At 50.2% G+C, this 17,541-nt stretch overlaps 7 protein-coding genes across 7 annotated transcripts; 3 read left to right on the top strand and 4 right to left on the bottom strand.

The window, feature by feature from the left end:
- Positions 1-501: 501 nt before the first annotated feature.
- On the top strand, positions 502-1,323 carry hpcH-0 (4-hydroxy-2-oxo-heptane-1,7-dioate aldolase; the record flags this gene model as incomplete). Its single annotated transcript, XM_032029219.1, has 1 exon — positions 502-1,323. The coding sequence occupies one exon, from the start codon at positions 502-504 to the stop codon at positions 1,321-1,323; it is 822 nt and encodes a 273-aa protein (XP_031891135.1).
- A 581-nt stretch (positions 1,324-1,904) lies between these two features.
- Positions 1,905-3,486, top strand: CGGC5_v010263 (Transcriptional activator protein acu-15; the record flags this gene model as incomplete). The annotated part of the gene is made up of 7 exons (XM_066152298.1): positions 1,905-2,030; positions 2,092-2,204; positions 2,256-2,758; positions 2,900-3,161; positions 3,217-3,277; positions 3,344-3,396; positions 3,456-3,486. The coding sequence occupies 7 exons, from the start codon at positions 1,905-1,907 to the stop codon at positions 3,484-3,486; spliced, it is 1,149 nt and encodes a 382-aa protein (XP_066008542.1).
- Positions 3,487-5,104: 1,618 nt separating this feature from the next.
- CGGC5_v010262 (putative transporter) lies at positions 5,105-6,835 on the top strand (the record flags this gene model as incomplete). The annotated part of the gene is made up of 5 exons (XM_032029216.1): positions 5,105-5,316; positions 5,392-5,861; positions 5,911-6,176; positions 6,240-6,488; positions 6,545-6,835. The coding sequence occupies 5 exons, from the start codon at positions 5,105-5,107 to the stop codon at positions 6,833-6,835; spliced, it is 1,488 nt and encodes a 495-aa protein (XP_031891625.1).
- A 542-nt stretch (positions 6,836-7,377) lies between these two features.
- CGGC5_v010261 (putative transporter) lies at positions 7,378-8,348 on the bottom strand (the record flags this gene model as incomplete). The annotated part of the gene is made up of 2 exons (XM_066152297.1): positions 7,378-7,616; positions 7,676-8,348. 2 exons carry the CDS (start codon positions 8,346-8,348, stop codon positions 7,378-7,380), a joined length of 912 nt encoding a protein of 303 aa, XP_066008543.1.
- Positions 8,349-10,882: 2,534 nt separating this feature from the next.
- Positions 10,883-11,212, bottom strand: CGGC5_v010260 (uncharacterized protein; the record flags this gene model as incomplete). The annotated part of the gene is made up of 3 exons (XM_032035109.1): positions 10,883-10,947; positions 11,005-11,079; positions 11,134-11,212. The coding sequence occupies 3 exons, from the start codon at positions 11,210-11,212 to the stop codon at positions 10,883-10,885; spliced, it is 219 nt and encodes a 72-aa protein (XP_031885573.1).
- A 455-nt stretch (positions 11,213-11,667) lies between these two features.
- On the bottom strand, positions 11,668-12,310 carry CGGC5_v010259 (uncharacterized protein; the record flags this gene model as incomplete). The annotated part of the gene is made up of 2 exons (XM_032035108.2): positions 11,668-12,105; positions 12,179-12,310. The coding sequence occupies 2 exons, from the start codon at positions 12,308-12,310 to the stop codon at positions 11,668-11,670; spliced, it is 570 nt and encodes a 189-aa protein (XP_031885572.2).
- Positions 12,311-13,157: 847 nt separating this feature from the next.
- PHOT1A (Phototropin-1A) lies at positions 13,158-16,063 on the bottom strand (the record flags this gene model as incomplete). Its single annotated transcript, XM_032035107.1, has 5 exons — positions 13,158-13,496; positions 13,551-13,894; positions 13,992-14,218; positions 14,276-14,610; positions 14,675-16,063. The coding sequence occupies 5 exons, from the start codon at positions 16,061-16,063 to the stop codon at positions 13,158-13,160; spliced, it is 2,634 nt and encodes an 877-aa protein (XP_031885571.1).
- Positions 16,064-17,541: the final 1,478 nt, after the last annotated feature.

The raw sequence follows: 17,541 nt of genomic DNA, 5'->3' as shown, positions 1-17,541 counted from the left end.
CAAAGATGAATCCGGGGTTTGTTCCTCCCTTGGTTCTGGCCTTCGTGTTGCGGTCGATGAAGTTGCCTTTAAACCTGAGGACTTTTGGCTTCGTTTCGTGAAAATGGCGCTGTGGAAATCAACGGTCACACAGCTGGGGCGAAGGTGGCCGGTCGCCTTTGATACCTGACGGATCCACCCGGAAGGCCCCCGATATTATCGGACGGCCTCCGGCGCTGCTGTCTACCTCTGCCTAGCCTCACTCTGATGACGGAATGCCACCGAAAATCCCCCTTGTGAATTGTTTCGGTCATGTATGATTTGGACGCGGTTTCGGAGGGCCGAAAAATGTGCGGAGGTGCCGAAACTGTTACAGAATCTCTCGGCATGAGTCCGGGCATCATGGCGCGACCAGCAAATAAAAATTCATATAACAATACCTCTATCATACGCCGTTGAAGATGCTTGTACACAGAGCATTTATCAGCATAATCATCAATATTCAAAATTTCCTCTTCCAAAATGGCCGTTTCAATCCCCCATTCGCTCAAAGAAAAACTCCTCCGTAACGAGGTGGCATCAACTCTTAGCGTCAAACTAGTCAAGTCGGTAGAGCTTCCTATGATGGCTAAGACCGCAGGATTTGACGGAGTTCTCATCGATATGGAGCATTCCTCATTCGACCTCGAGACGACCTCCCAGTTATGCATTGCCGCGCTGTATGCTGGCATCTCGCCCATCGTACGCGCTCCGAGCAAAGATCCTTTCTTCGTCTCTAGAATTTTGGATGGTGGCGCACTTGGTGTCATTGTGCCGCACATTCGCAGTGTTCAGGATGCACGCGACGTTGTTGCCGCTGCCAAGTTCCAGCCCATCGGCACGCGATCGTCAACCAACGGGCTTCCTCATTACCAATTCCGCACGATTCCCGCCAAGGTCTCCAACCCGGTCACAAACGACGCAACTTTGGTCATTCCAATGATTGAGACTCTTGAAGCACTAGAGTTGGTTGATGAGATCGCAGGGGTAGAGGGCGTAGACTCTCTGCTCATTGGTACCAACGATCTGACGGCTGAGATGGGTATTCCGGGTGACTACGAAAACCCTAGACTCACAGAGGCCTATAAGCGAACAATTGAGGCTTGCAACAAGCACGGAAAATGGGTCGGAGTTGGAGGTCTTCACTCACGAATGGATTTGGTCGAGAAGTTCTGCCAAATGGGAGCCCGCTGGGTAATGGCTGCGACTGATGGCCCATTGCTCACCGCCGGTGCCACGAAGAGAGCTGCTGAGATGGCTAGTCTGAGCGTTAGGGCGACTTCAGCTACGAATGGCAAGTCATAAATTGTCAGTGACCATCGATCCGATGCTGTTGTTTAGCACAGAACACTGTCACTGCAGGGTGCCATAAAGCATGGTATGATGGGATGTAAGCGGTTCCAGATTTCCTCGCGGTAGATGTCTCATTCATCATTCAGAGATTTGAAATGTTGGCATGCAATCTTCAATATCTCAACTTCATACGCGACTTGTTATGATAAGATCGCATTATCTTTTATTTTTCCTTCCCGTGACTCTGACTCCATTTCGGTTTGCCCGCGCTTGCAGGGCCGGGGCAACTTCGTGGGATGTATCCGTAGGTGTGACCTATCAGGTCCTTCCCAGGTTCCCCATGGAGGCTTGGCGTCAATCCCCGCGAGTGTTGTGACTAATTACGTAATAAGTTCACTCCTGGTGTGTGGGGAAAAGGGACATCGGCAAACAATCGGAGGTGCGAGGTCCTGGGCACCGCAAATTCCCCATCACAGTTGATTGCCAGGGCCGATGTTCTGTCGACGGACCACCTACTCTGCTTGAGTCATCCATTGGTCGGCATACCCTTCATCTGTGTCAATACCTGGTGTTAGGAGAAAGACGGCCGGGCCATGAGTTCGGCTTCATCTACAGGTGCGCGGGAAGCTTCGAACGCGAGGGAATCCCTCGAGCCGCCTCCAACGACCGCCCAAACCCGACCGCAAGCTTGCGAGAGATGCTGGAAGAGAAAGCAAAAGGTATATGGCCCCCGTGTCTGCACTTGACCATTAAAAGCTAGCATTAGCTGACAATAATCAGTGTGATCGCCGTCTGCCGGCATGCAACTCATGTAGCGTGCTAGGGGTAGAATGCATCCCACGAAATCAAGATTTCAACACCATATCCGAGCTCTCGCATACTTCTGTTGTTGGGTATCACATTCTGTTCCCCTATCTACTAACATGTCTGCTAACAGACCTCAGCTACGTAGCATCATTGAAGAGGCGGGTTGCTGATCTTGAAGAAGAATCTTTTTCTAGAAAACGCTCGCGCACATACAGTTGTCGAGCTGATTCAACTCTGGATCAGTCTTCTGATCATGATAATGGCGCAAGATCTCGGGATGCTACATCAGTCCTGTCGAGTCAGGCCATGCATCCTGCTGGCAGCAATGGACACGACAACGACGATTCATCAGTGAGGGCCACTATGGGAGCAATCGGCTTCTTATCACGCAGCGCTATGGCCGAACCTCGAGATAATTCGGATGATCTACCAAGAAAGTTCTCTTTGGCCGAAGTGGTCTCCGGGGCGCTAGCTATCGATGGGCGCGACCCGTCCACGGCCATTCCAGCACCCCAATCGCCTGGTATTACCAACCACCTCGCTTCCGTGAGCCAAGTTTCAACGCTTGAACATGTTCGGAAGTTTCTCGAATGGTCCGCCCTGTTGCCCTATCTTGACGAGGACATATTTCTCCGGCAATGTGAGAGTATAATGGCTAGCAGAGCGCAACCTCAACCTGCACAGAACTCCCAATCATTGCATAATTTCAATGTTCACATGGCCTGCGCCATTGGAATTCTGCTCTCTCCAAGTTCGACTCATCTCTCACTACTTAGTGCAGGCCTTCATTCTACGGCAATCAAGGAGTTACCCTCCGTCCTGCGTACGGAAATGGCCCTCGAGCACATACACTGCATGATAATGCTTCTTATCTACTCTTTGTTCAACTCCTCTGGTGGTTCTGCCTGGCATCTTCTGGGTCTGGCAGTGAAGACGTGCATCTCCCTTGGCCTTCACCGGGAGCCAGATGCCCACTCCAACTTGACGATATCAGAGGCCACCAGACGGCGATGGCTATTCTGGACTGTTTACTACTTTGACCGGTATGGTACTTTGCTTGTGATTCACATTCTGTTCTGGGACTAAGCTTAGCTCTAGGATGATTAGTCTTGTGATGGACCGCCCCGTTAGTATTCAGGATGACGACATCTCAGTTCGGGTGAGTAGAGCACCTAAAGAGCAAAATACAATGTCAGTCGTTCTGAAGCTGACAAAAACAATACAGCTCCCAATTGAAGATGGCCATGTGCCCGGATCAGCGGATATATCGTCTAAGAGGTTGCCTATCAGTCGCTACCTCATACTGTATTCACAATTAATCTCGAGCATCCGAGCAGGAAGAAAGGACGATGTTCTGCTCACTTATAGTAACATTATCCATTGGAGAGACCTGCCTCCCAATGGAGATCGTCATTCGTCATCTAATCAGCAGCTTCCGGACCTTTTTCATCAATTGTCTTGTCGAGCTTTGGTACATCTCACCTCGTCAACGCCTCCAACACATGAGAGTATCGGTCCATTGCTTGGCAGCACTCAAGATCTTGATTTGGACACTATTAATACATCTCGGCAATTTGTCAATCGATGTTACGACCTATTTACCCAAGGCACTTTCATTTGCAATTTCATTGATGCATACGACGTCTTTCAAGCTGCCGTTACTTTCGCCTGTCTCAACTGGCGTATTGGCCGGGAGAATTCTGCAGGGCGTCGACTCGCTGAAGTGACGGAAATAATCAACAAGTCTTCGACGCTTGTAACGATTGCGGCATCAAGATTCCCTGCACTTGCAGCTTTTCAGCGGGTCTTGCTAGGTCTCTCCACGCGTATGATGGATAGTCACAATGCGATATCCAGTGTGAGACATCTATTGCTCTCTTCAGTCCCTTGCCAATCACCCGTCTGCTAACATGTCTGAAGACCAACTCTTGGGTGAACTTCCCGCATATTGTTCCACGTCGATCTCAACAACTCATTCGATGCACATTTTCTTAATCAGGGGAAACGCCCTGTACTGATGCCCCCTCAGGCTTTTCTATCCTCCGGCTGCAAATTGGAGTTTGCATCGCCCACGTTGCCAATAAGTTTTGGTTAACTGAAAGCTGGGTGAGTTGAGCAAAAGGCCAGGTCCCCCAAGCCTCTCTTTTCGCCAGTCAACCCCAATCCACCCAGGTGCCGAGATGCCCGGGCGGAAAATCTATTCAACATACACCAAACTTCCACAATATACTTTCTCTCGCTCCTCTGAATTCAAGGATTTGGTCTCTCTCTCACTGAAAAGCCGAAGCCTGAACACATGTTCCTGCCTGTTGGTTTCCCATCGTGGCACGAGGATGATTGATGAACGAGCAGACTCTCTAGGGTTGCTTTAACCGGAGTGATTTTCTTTGGCCAGTTTCAAGTATCTGAGGACGTTGTAGTGATGCATCTTCCTCCTAGATCAAGATAACAGTTTGTGGGCGGCAGTGTCACATAATGGAGGCCAGATTCAAAAGGTGGGTGTGTATCAATACAGATGTCGGTGAGCAAACATCAGGCCATGGGGGTCAATTTTCGGCCATTGAATTGAGTAGTTCCCCATTGGCAGTCTTGGCGTGACATTTACCTCAAGCGCTTACCCACTTACGGTATTGGTTGCCAATGCGGACCAAGTCCGAGCAGAGTCTCTGCCTTCCGGAGGCCTTCCGATAGTGGCAGTAGCTAACCCCAGACAACCCGCAACAAATACATGATCGTTGGATTCGCGGGGAAACGGGGTCTCAATGCGGGGAAACTGGAGCTTTGTGGCTGTAAAATTGGCCATCATGCTTTTCCGAGTTGAGCTCGTGGTCACCTCGTGGTCAGGTCGTTCGAAGTCTCAGTCATGACAACCTGAAGTACAAAAGGGTCTCGACCGTTTTTAAAGAGTGCCTTTTCCAAACGTTTCCTACTTCCTACCTCATTCCCAACTCATCTTACTTCAACTCACAGACATACCTCGGCAAACATGACGCTTTCTCGTAACTCGACACGCGGCTCAGTCGATGTCAAGGTTGGGATCGAGTGGGAAGAAAATGCCCCAGCCCGCGACCCTCTACTGGAGCGGTACGACCTCATCAGGAATAAGACCCCTGAAGAACTCAAAGCACTCGACAAAGCCGTTCGAAAACGTCTTGATTGGAAATTCCTACCCATGGTTTGTGCCATGCTCATGATGAAGTGAGTTTCGGACCCCGGGTCTGCTCCATCTCAAGCCTATTTGTCGACAGAGAAGTCATTACTAACCATGTCAAGTTACTTGGACCGGATCAACGTATCGAATGCGCGACTAGCCGGCATGCAAGATGATCTTCACATGTCCGACACCATGTGGTCCGCCGGCATTTCCCTTTTTTACGTCGGATACATCATCTCGCAGGTTCCCGCAAATGTCATCATTGCGAAAGGCAAGCCGCGAATCTTGCTTCCATGCTGTATGCTCGGGTGGTCTGTCACCACCTTATGTATGCCTGCTGTCACTGCCGGCTGGGGATTCCTCTTGTGTCGCTTTATCGTAGGGCTAACAGAGGGTCCGTTTGTCCCAGCTGTTTCTCTCATGACGTCGTCATGGTACACGAAGCACGAGTCTCCCCTCCGTATGGGAATTTGGCACGCTGGAAACACCATTTCGCAGGCTATTTCGGGCCTTCTGGCTGCCGGTATCCTCCAGAATATGGACGACATAGCTGGAATGTCAGCATGGCAATGGTTTCTGCTACTTGAAGGTCAGTTGCTGTGCATATGGTGATGTTGTCTTTTCTGACACCGGTCCAGGTATTGTTAGTATCACGATTGGTCTAGTCAGCTTCTGGTTTATCCCCAACTTTCCCGAGTCAACTGGCATCTATTTCCTCACTGCTGAGGAGTCACAAATGGCTCAATACAGACAAACTGTGTCGGCTGGCGGTCGAGCTGAAGATGACGAGGGAGATTACTGGGGAGGGGTGTGGATGGCACTCAAAGACCCGTTCACGTACCTTTTCTCTGCTATCCACTTTTTTCTCATCATTGCGCAGTCTTACAAAGACTTCTTCCCTTCGGTCGGTTATATCTATCCATACTTATAAAACCTTGACTTGCACGTTTACTTACATGTTCTTTAGATTCTCGCCACTCTTGGGTTTGGGGACACCACCACGTATCTCATTCAAGCGCCGCCTCCAATCATTGCCTTTCTTGTAACTCTGGCAGTTTCCTGGTCATCTGGGAGAATGCTTGAGCATGGCTACCACATCATAGTGCCAATTCTGTTGACATTGGTTGCATGTGTTGTAATGATCACAACGTTGAACGTTGGGGCCAGATATTTCTGCATGATCTTGTTGGTCACTGGCCCATTTGTCGGCCTTAATGTAAGTGTTACGGACTGTTCCCTGCGCGTTTAAGTGTCTGTTACTGACCACAATAGCTTCAAATATCTTGGGAAACAACTGTTGTGCCACGACCACGGACCAAGAGGGCTGCTCTGATCGCTATTGCCAACTGTGTCTCGTCTGTCTCTCACTGGTTCACCCCGTACTTTTTCCTTCGAAACCAGGAGCCATATTATCAGACGGGAGGCGGCGCAATCATTGTTGGGTGTGGTTTGACAGTAATCTTTGTCCTCGTTACTAAGTGGTACTGTCGGAAGAAGAACAAAGAGTTGGATGAGCATGAAAGAGTCTCCGGCGAATCCAATGGATGGAGGTTTGCATCTTGAGAATTGTCTGTGGCTGTAAAATTGTTATTACTCTCAACCTATTCGTACTGAACTGCCATGCCAAGACTACTATACCTACACATGTCCCCTAGATCAAGACCTACTGTTTCAAAATACGTCATCCCTCTCCTCATCCAGTTCCAGTGGCTAGTATCTTGGATTGGTTCGTGCATATAGACTTCGGTGCCGGTATACTTTAGCTGAGCTGAGATGACGGATAGGACATTTCATTGATTTTGATTCTGGGGAAGAACAGCACGCTACTAGTGTACTAGAACGACATTCCTTCCACCAAAGGTTCCTCCTTGGGAAATTCACCCAGAAATCAAATTGCTATCGAAGCCCCATTCCGAAGTTGACCTAAATTTAAGAAACTTTTGTTCTGGTGTTTCCTACTGGATACGTGTGGTAATATGCGGCGGGTCTGGATTCGATCAATTGACAATTGTCCATGGATGGGCACACGGGCGAATAAGGTGGAATTTTGTGGAAAGGTCTGCGTATTTAAACAGCCTTCCCAAGAGATATCAAGTCTTGAGGTTCTACAAGGTGTATTGATATAGCGGGCTCTTTTCCCCCATTCCGTCTAGTTGTTCTTGAGAGTACCTCTCCCTGACTTCGTGCTGAGACAACTTGGACTTCTTGTTGTTCAATCTCCACAGTAGAAATTCCAAAAGAACAGCGGATATTAGACCTAAACAGATAATACCGAGCGAAGTGCCATATCCTGTGGGATACTTCGGGCCCTCCTTGTCCAGGAAGACATTGGTTCCAATGAGGCCTAATACTCATTAGCAGATGCAGGATGAATCCAGCGAGCGATTGCGCACTTTCACTTACTGCCCAAATTACCAGCGGCAAGCAGCCAAGCTATACCAATGGACCGTTTCCACGAGAGAGCGAGGTTATTTCCTATCCAGGCAGTTATGCCAGGCAGAAGCGGATATATGCCGATCTGTGCCAATATGACACTGACATACATGGCTGGGACATTATTGGCTACATCCGAAGAGAAGTGAAACAAGATTCCAAGTGCCACTGCTGAGATAGTCATCGGTCCAATGATGAAAGGCATCCGCCAAGAGAATCGGTCTGAAAATCTGCCTGTGAGCCATGCCGATATGCCACCGCAGAAATACGGTGGAATCGTCAACAGCTGCGCTTTTTCCGTAGAAAAGCCAAGCTGCTTAATAATTTGAGGCATTGTGAATTTGAACGCGACGTTCGGCATAGAGTTAGCCCAAGCAAGAAGGATGCCAAGTCCTATCTTCCAGTCGACAAGAGTGTCCAAAAGTAGTCGCCAAGAGAGCTTGTCACCTTCCTGGGTACCAGATCGAACGCCAGACAGACGAAGACGTACATCGATGAATCTTTTATCGTCCTCGTTAAGCCATTTCGCCTTCTCTGGATTGTCGAGAATAAGGAAGGGCATTGCGGCACCTGCAGCGATCGTCACTGCACCTTCAAGGAGGAATATCCACCTCCAGCCCTCAATGCCGCGAACACCATCCATTCTGGCTATTGCAAAGGCTAGAAGTCCGCTCAACGCACCCGAAAATGCCGATGCAGTATAGAAGATGGCGAGACGCTGTTGCAGCTCGTGTCGGGGATACCACGTGCTCACAATGTATACAGCGCCTGGGAAGAAACCTGCCTATTCGCCATGAACTTCTATCAGCACTTTCTCATCTCGGCATAGCATCTAGAAAGGGACTAACCCACCTCGCAAAGACCAAGACAGACCCGGCAGATCACCATCCCTTGAAAGTCTTTCACAACTCCCATGAGAGTCATTACAGTTCCCCATGAAAGAACGAGGGCGGATAGCCACATGCTGGGACGGACCTTTTTGAGTATGATATTCGAAGGAATTTCTAGTCAAGGAAATTGATTAGCTTCAATGGGTACTGGGTCTATCACTTAATAATGCATGCAGCCCACCAAAGATGATGTATGGAACGAAGAAAATGGTGCTCGCGATATTGTATTGGTTGCCTGTTAGCCCCAGATCTTTATCCATGCCCTCAATCTTCGCATTGCCGATGTTTCCTCGGTCAATATGAGAGAGAAGGTATAGAATACCCATGATTGGAATCAAGCGATAATCAATCTAGGTGGTACCCTTCTTAGTAACACAAACAAGTCAAAAGTCTTTGCGCACTTGATGTGGCAAACGGCGAGTTGTGAATCCAGCTCAACTGACCTTTTTGACAATCTTTCTACCTTTCTTTCCCTCATAGATTCTCATAAGTTCTCTATCCTCTGACGATAGACTTGCATATGGGTCGGAGCTTGAACCTGACTCCAGGTGTTTAACGTCCATTTTGGCCATTTCACGGTTGCGGATTTCCGATTGTTGTACCATGTTTTCAAATAGGAAAAATCAAAAGGCGTAAATCGCATGGAGGATCCGAATTTGATGAGCTTGATTCCGGGGGGAAGGGGGCATTTCACATTTTTAAAACTGGATATCCCTTGTCACGAGTTGGTGAGCCGGGCGGGATCCTTGTTGTTGCTCGTTCGAATCTGCTGACCCTCAGCTTGTACCAAGATCATGCATCCTTTCCCTTTTGATCCTCCCCGCATTCTATGTCAGACAAGCGGGAGAGGGCGCCGATAATTCCTTCGTCTGTGAATCGAAACATCCAGCCCGCTGACTAGACTTTAGCCGTTCCCGGCAGGCTCGATGCAGGTGTTCGGCTAGAATTCCCTCGGGGCCTTTCCGACGACGGGGCGACTCCGGTGTCACGCTGGAAAGCTTCGGGGCGAGTCCAGATCCACCAAAGACCACCTTCTACAAGCGACTGGTACACACCGATGGTGAAAAAACGCACGTTGTCAGCCGAGGGGGCTAAGTACTCCTCCATATGTAGATGCTGGGTGCTTCTCGCTGTATTTTATTAAGTTGGGCGAGAGACGTTGTGCTGAACCCCTGCAGAGTTGTTCCAGCACACCGAGTGTAACACGTCTATGCCTTACGAGTGCAATCTCTTCACCTGTCAGTTTCTCTGGGGCAACTTTCAACGGCCAGCTTCAAAATGACGACGATTGATTTTCCACCGTTTAAAGATCTTCCTCTTGATAAGAATGGACCACGCGGCAATGCGTGGGGTCGTTGGGGCCCCGACGATCAGCTAGGCACTCTCAATCTACTCACAGACGACATTGTCGCCAGTGCAGCCAAGGAAAACATCATTACCGGCCAACGGATTTCTCTGAAGTACGTCACAGGCTTGAATCAACACCATTGGTTATTTGCTGAGTTAAGTGGGTTTGAAGCTGGTCTATGACTGGCGCCTCGTACCCCAAGTTTTCCCGGAAGCTTCTCGAGTTGCACACCATTACTTGCCGGAGGGCAATCCGTTCGCAATTGACTCTCCCATAATGAATCTAGTCTCAGCGTTCCCTGTTAATGTTCCTTAAGGCGCAATGTACTACAACAGGCAAGTGAGAAGACGTTGAGATGTGATACACGGTTGTGAACGAAGGTGAGTCAGCGGGTCAAATTGCGGTGTGTCCAGCTAAAACTCAAAGTTTCAGCGCACCTTGATACCTATAAATAATTGGTTCCTCACTGATTGAGTTTAGCGTCAGCGGGAATTGCTCCCTGTGAATCATCGATTGGCCATCAGCGTCACCCCTGCGTTAGACTGGCCCACTCTCAGTCGGGACGGAATATCGGAAAATGCACAGGAGGCGTTCATGAGCTTGAATCCGATGACAGCAGACTAGGCAATAACCATAGCAAACATGTCTGTCATTTTGATTTTGATGTAAGCTTGCGGGAGAACAGCGGATTTTGTGCGCAGTACTGGGCTTCTACCTCTGAGTAGACGATGAGTCACGCCCATTCACTGTAGGTTTGCTTACAGTCACTGAGATTCGATTCCGCGCTCACTCGCAATGTCCGATGAGGGATTGGTCTAGACCTCATCAAAGAGGAAATGTATATGCTTGCTTGTTCCACTTAAAGTGCCCAAAGTTCATGTCCTATCGACAATAATATGAACATCATATCGCTCATTTGGAGAATTGCGCAAACTAATTTTATTCCTGAGGCCCACATCTACCAGCCTTCTCGTTGATGGCGCAGCGTCTCTCACCATTTCCAGCTGTCATACATTAGCCCACTGACTTCGAGAGGGGGGTATACGGCTGAAGGTGCATACAACCTGGACAAAAGAGACGCCTTCCAGTTCCGTCATTTAAACATGCCAGACAATCTGAGTCTTTCGCACAAAGGCCTTCGGAAGGACGTTAACATTAGATTCCATACGTTTTAGGAACCAATTACTTACCACCCACACTACCCTGCCCCAATGCGACTGTTCCGAAGAGGAGGAGGGACAGGGAAACCGGGACAATCGAGAACTTCATGGTCAAATGTGTTGAATGATTTATGATACTAATAGTACAGAAAGAGGCAGAAACAACCAGCGACTCCCTACGTATTTATAGGTGCGCATGATGGCTGTAAGCGACGTTGTTCAACACAGCCAATACAGCCTGAGAATATGAATTGTAGGGCGTACGGATACGGCTATTTTGGAACCATGGCCAGCGAATAAGGTTTTGTCTGACACGTTGCGTACAACCGAACACAGTGCCCGTACTTGTGACGCTGATGAAACTCACTTCGGCGTCTTTGTAGCGACTTGGTAAGGACTTAGGTCTGATATGATCATCGGCTTCATGAACTCGCGATACCACCATATTTCTACTCATGTGAAGTCATAGAATGGATACTTATGAACTGGGTTTTCTTTTGTACAGAACCTATTCAATAAATACAAGGGCATAAACTACTTCAGGCTCGACGCGACATCTTCAGATCATTGAGCAAAAGAGACCTGATACGGCGCATCATAACGATTGAAGTACCGGCCAACGTCACAATCAGCTCCAGGGGGCAGGATGATCTCCAAGTGATCGTTCTTCGACTCTTCTATCCTGGCTCTAATCCGGACCTTGCCCTGGTTCTTGAAGTTGTACGTGATGTCGTCGTCGCAGTCACCCTCGGGATCGCACGAGTCTCTCTTGGCCTGCATCTTGACCATGATCGTGTTGCCGTTCCACACGAACGGGGTGGTGGCACCGACATCGTCGGGGGCGTTGAGGTTTTTGTTGTTCGCGAAAGGGCCGTTGTAGAAGCCGTTGCGCTCGCACTCGGCGGCTGCGGAGGCCATGCCGAGGACTGCCAAGAACGAGAGCGAAAGCGAGAGCTGCATTTTATGGTCGTGAATTTTGAAACGGATTTGACTTGGGAAGACCTATACGTTACAAGAGCATGTTAATACACATAGACCACTGCTTAGTTGTCATATGGCATCGGCGCACACTCACAAGAAACGAGAGGAATGAACGTAGTTCGGATGAAAGACTGAAGGTAGAGACCGATGGGTGAGTAGGGGAGCAGAATGCACAGCTGCTACTTGAGGGCACTTTATACTCGAAGTTGCTCCTGCGGCCTCGCATCGTGAATATTCCTCAATTCCGTAAAAGTAAGCTTCATTTCCGAAAGAAGCTTGGTTCGTCTCGTTCTATGAAGCTTATTAGACTCTTCCAGTCCCCAATTCAGGGCTGAGATCGTCTCATCAGGTAAGGTTCGCGCGCAAAGCCTCTCTGGATGGTGCATACTTTGGCGCCAGATTTCGCATAGATTGGACTCGACTCGTCAGATCAGACGGAGAATTACTCTGGAATGTGCCGAGCTGATTAGTATTGCAATCCGGCAAGCTGGGGCTCAATCAGAGTTCAGGAAAGTTGCCGACTGTGGACAAAAGCAGAAAGGTTGTGCCGAGAATCATGACTCAAGCCAGCTGCGAAATCATTGGGAGAAGTTGTCGTTCGTCTACTCTGTGAACCGTGCCGTCTCGGGTCGAGATTGCCATGGGCAGACGTCTTATACCATGGGCGGTACGCAGCTTTGGCACCTGTCAATACGAAGCCCCGTTTCAGATATTGGGCGCAGGCTTTTGATTCTACCTCCGCAAGCCCCTATGGGGCTTTGCCCCGGATAGTTCGCCGATCAACTTTGAATGAACTTCGATACATGAGTGCCTGGACAAGCCCTCCCGAGCTTGGTGCAAGGGGAGAGAACGCAGATGCAATCATGGAGCTCACTCACACCTGACAGTTCAATAAGGTGAGTCGTCCAGAAGACATGCTAATAATAAATTGCTACGGATCTCCAGAAAGCAATGCGAAAGCAGAATTTGCCTCACATATAACTCCGGAAGAAGGGTATTTTGCATGTCAAATACAAAAGGAATGAAGCAGTCGAGTTTTACGATCCTCCCCCTTAATGCTGAGTGAGAGCTTTTCACTGGATCGCCGGCGCCATCGTAAGAACGACGTAATGCACGGCAGACTTGTCATCCTTCAGCGGTGTCCAGTGCGTCATAAACTTTTCATCTCCCCGAAAGAGCGCACTGCGCCGAGTCTGCAGCCGGATCTCCATCGAGATTGGTGACCCAGAGCGGATAGCGCTGCGGACTCGGGCCTTGTAGTCGGATTGGTGGTTTACCATGTTTTGCTTGAAGAAGCGGAAGATTTCCTGGCCGGTAACTAGGCCGATGGTGTTGTTGGCGGGGTGAAGCATCTCCATCACGCCCTCAGAGTAGAACCTGATGATGAAGGAATCGTAGCTCAAAACCAAGTACTAGTTTATGAACGTCAGTTGTGATGATTGTTAAGTAGAATCAATATATCTTACCTTTGAGTACGCAGTGTAAAACTCTTTCATCTGCGCATTCAGACTTTGACCTTCCATGCGGTGCAGGAGCTTGTTTTCCATTCCTGCTTCGGCAGTGACCGTAGTCGGCCCGTTATTACTGTCCACACGTACTCCCAGGGCTTTGAGGAATGCTTTCCGCGCAGAAGGCATAGAGCTGGCTCGGTGAATGGGCGGTACGTTCGCTTTAGTTTCGTCTTGGGTATCGTCATTGGTCGAGGTTGAAAGTACTCTCATGACGTCCACGTTACTGTGTATGGTTGTGGAGCAGTTGATCTGGCCACCAATGAAGAAGGCTAGCTTGCCTGCCTCATTGTAGAGAGGAGCTGCAGATTAAATGTTAGCCTCTAATAGAAATTTCAGAGCGTTCGCGAGATTCTTTACTATCGCCGCCTGGTAGAATGAGCTCAAGAGAATACTTACCGACATAGAGCAAATTCCAGAAAGGATCGCCATTCTTCTTGTAGTTTAAAATGAGCTCGACAGACTCCTTCCGCTCATCGATGGCATTTTTCAGTCGACGAATTGGCACCCGATCTGTGTGTGCTCCTTGCAGAAATCTACAGTTTCGCGGGATGATTTCGGGGCGCGTGTATCCTGTGACCTTGACAAAGCCGTCCGAGGCAAATACGATCGGGTTGTCTGCAACTCTGTTCACGCGCAACGTTAGCTTCGTAAATCTGACTGCTACTGCAGAGTAAACTTACGATGGGTTTGTCAAACAGAAGCAGTCGCCGAGTCCCTGATATGTGTGTCGGTTTGTAGCCAAAGCCCTTGTCGCGTTGAGCGCCATTTGATAGCGCACGAAACGGGGATAAATGTCCAAGAAAACATCTTGCTCGACACTCTCCTGAAGATCAGAGAATAAAGATTCCATCGACGGGAGCGTCTTGGTCATAAGTGACTTCATCTCGACGTGGACCTGCTTCCTCATTTCGCCGTTGACATTGATCTGCTTCGACGAGCTCTCGGAGAGGTAATCCTTGTGAATTGATGTCATGATGCCCGCGAGATCATTCAGGGTCGTATGGTACTGCTCAACCTGCAGTTTCAATGACGTCAGTGATCGCGTCCAAGCCACGGCTCAAGATACGATAGTTGCTTACCTTTTTCAGAAATTCGACACTTTCGCTGCAGAATCGAGCTTCGGCGAACTTTAGCAGTTGGTGGGAAGTTGTAGGGTTGTGTAAAACAACCTGGAAGATTCCAGGGCCAAAGAAATCAACGGTGCGGTTCGATCCGGAGCCATTGCTAGTGACGCTATGCTTGGATGTGGATTGCCGCGAAATGGAGATTGAATCGTCGCTCATGGCCCGCCTATCACCCGTCCCTGGTCTGTAATCCGGCGTGAGCCTCGCCGCCAGCCCATTCTTTACGCTGTAGTCTTGATCCTGATCGTCGTCCATGTTGTACACTTTGTATGTCGTGCGGCGTGAGCGTGGGGGATCGGGACGTCTCTGGCTGATTGGCGGTGGCTCCGCATCCTGGTACAAGCGATGCTGATCGAGAACAGGTGTCCGCAGCTCCCGTTTGTGCGCCGCGAGTGATGCGCCGGCGCGCGAAACGGGTGGAGGCTGGGAAGATTGACGAGACGACTGCCTCGAGGTTACGGGTCTGCTGCTGCGGCTGTGCCGGTGGTGCGATGCCGGTGGTCTGGATGAATCTCGAGACTTGTCTTCTATCGGCAAGTGGATGGCAGTAACTGGAGTTGCCACTACAGCATCGCGCACCTCGTCCCGAATTTCGTCGTGATAGTTGCGGTCGCTGAAGTCTTCGTCGTCCTCCTCGTCAGATTCGTCGTAGATGATTCTCCTATGAGGTCGGCCGATGGGCGGAGGTGTTGCTGAGCGAGCAGCTCGCGGTGAGGAGTGAGCCGCCCCTCGGGGAGATTTAGATGAGTAATAGTCGCCCTCTCCAGCCTGCGCCAGAATTCTTCTTGCGGCCTCGATGTCTTCAGCGCGAGGGGGCCGTTGAGGAATGTTATAATCTCGACGAGACGCGATCCGACCGCTGCTGTCAATGCTGCCTCGATCGGGGCGAGACGAGCCTCGAGCAGGAACGGCGACGATATCCCTATCGGGCCTTGAATGGGAGAAATCGGGGGGCATGAGGTCGCCCCGAGACAAAGGACGGGCGGGAGGGTTAAACTCCATGCTGTCTCGCCCCGGGCGGGAAGCTTCCCTTCCACCTGGCCCTTCCACTGTTATGTCCGTATCCCTTTCGGAGTGGCTTCCGACAGCTCCCACCATGATGCTAGACTCGGACAGAGAACGGCCTCGCTGGGGTCTTCGACGGGCCTCGTCCTCGCTCTCATCTTCGGATTCGTTACCAAACGCAAGCCGTGCTGCGTGAATGGCCCCGTTGTCTACCCGTGGTAAGACCTTCGCGAACAACTCGTCGTCGACGGTCCCGGTGGGAATAGACTTCGCCGCGTTGCCGTTCCCGGCGACGAGAAGGTGGGCAGCGTCGTCATCTACATCGTACCCGGGCGCCATGGCTGAGATGAAAAAAAGAAAGCCTTTCGCGCCGGGCCCAACAAAGCAATTCCGCGTATAAACCAATTGTGTAAAAAGAGTGCTCGAGGGTCCAGCTCACCAATGAGAGCGAAACCTTGCTTGGGTGAGTTTGGCGCGCGATTGTCTCACCCCGCGGCCATGTGAGTGGTGGCAGTAGTTTTTTTTCAGAGGAAAAAGAAAGGAGCTCTTCCGGGAAACGAGGGGAAAAGGGAAAGCGGCGCGCCCGTCGTCTTCTTGAAAGATCGGAGCAAGCCGCGGCCAGGATTTGATATCTCCATTTGACATGCACGCTCGAGCGTTGCTCGTCTGTTAGTACACGGCCGGCACTTGGCAGGGAGCAGGGGAATGCTCGCCACAGAGAGAGGGGTTGGACCCATCGAAACCTGTTTTCTCCTGCTGGAGTGAGGGCAGTGGTGATAGTCTTGCTGCTGTGACTGGTTGGGAGAGTGGCTGAAGATGGGACGACAGAGCACTGGTCATCGGTCGAAGATCCCTCCTAGCTTGTGCTCGGACCGCGGACGGGCAGATGTGCAGCCGGGAGGAGCTTGCAAAGTAGGGTGACATTTGTCTCCGGAACTTGGATCCGTCAGAGGCCTGGGAATCTGGTATCTAGATGTTTTGCATGAAGAATTTGCTGATTGTCGTGGGAACCCCCCACCACCCGGGACGACGCTGGAAGCTCATCTTCGCTGCGCTAATTTGTCACGATATGCTGTTTGACTCGCTTGCCCGTCTTTATTTTGGCCGTTTGAGGAGCTGCTCGAGACCCTTAAAGCTGTCACAGGAGTGGAGTTGCTCGGAAATGGCCTCCAACGCCCACATCAGCTCCATATTGCGTCAACAGGGATCCTAGGATCATCGATAGCCGAGGCGCGTGGCTTTTGTTTTTCTCCCAAGTCAATGACCGTTATGGTTGATGCATCGTGCCGCCAGAGTCAAAGCCATACCAAGACTGCATATGCGCCCAGTTATCACTGGCACCGTTACAGGCACGATGGACACCCAGCATGCGCATGATTTGCGATTGGAAGGAAGCCGTGATGTTGCAGTTGTTACTTTCGGCACACTTCGAAGTCTGTTGGATGCGACCGTGAGATCGCCGATTCGCTTTCGGCCATGAGTTAGCAATGCATCCTTGGCTTTAACGAGTTGCATGGTGGTGAGGAGCAGCCCGTCTTCCGACTTGTTGGAGAGAACCCTTTTTGACTCCACTCAACTGCTTTGCGAAGACCTCGGTCCTCCCAGAAGCCAGGGGAAGAAACATTCATATTGTTTCCAGCCGTATCAATAGCGAAGCGAATTAAGGGCCACAGGCATACCCTTCTCGGTGAATGTCGCGATTTTTGCAGCGCCAACCTTCGACGTCCGAGCGTTGTTCTGAACTCGCTGTCAAGGAGATGAATGGATGACGCGGAGTTTGTCAATGTAACCCTGCGCCACATGGGTGCGGCCAGACC

Source organism: Colletotrichum fructicola (genome assembly GCF_000319635.2).
Source record: "Colletotrichum fructicola Nara gc5 chromosome Unknown KSG_Nara_v1_contig05, whole genome shotgun sequence".
Classification (NCBI taxonomy): Eukaryota; Fungi; Ascomycota; class Sordariomycetes; order Glomerellales; family Glomerellaceae; genus Colletotrichum; species Colletotrichum fructicola.
This window is presented reverse-complemented; position numbering and strand designations above follow the sequence as displayed.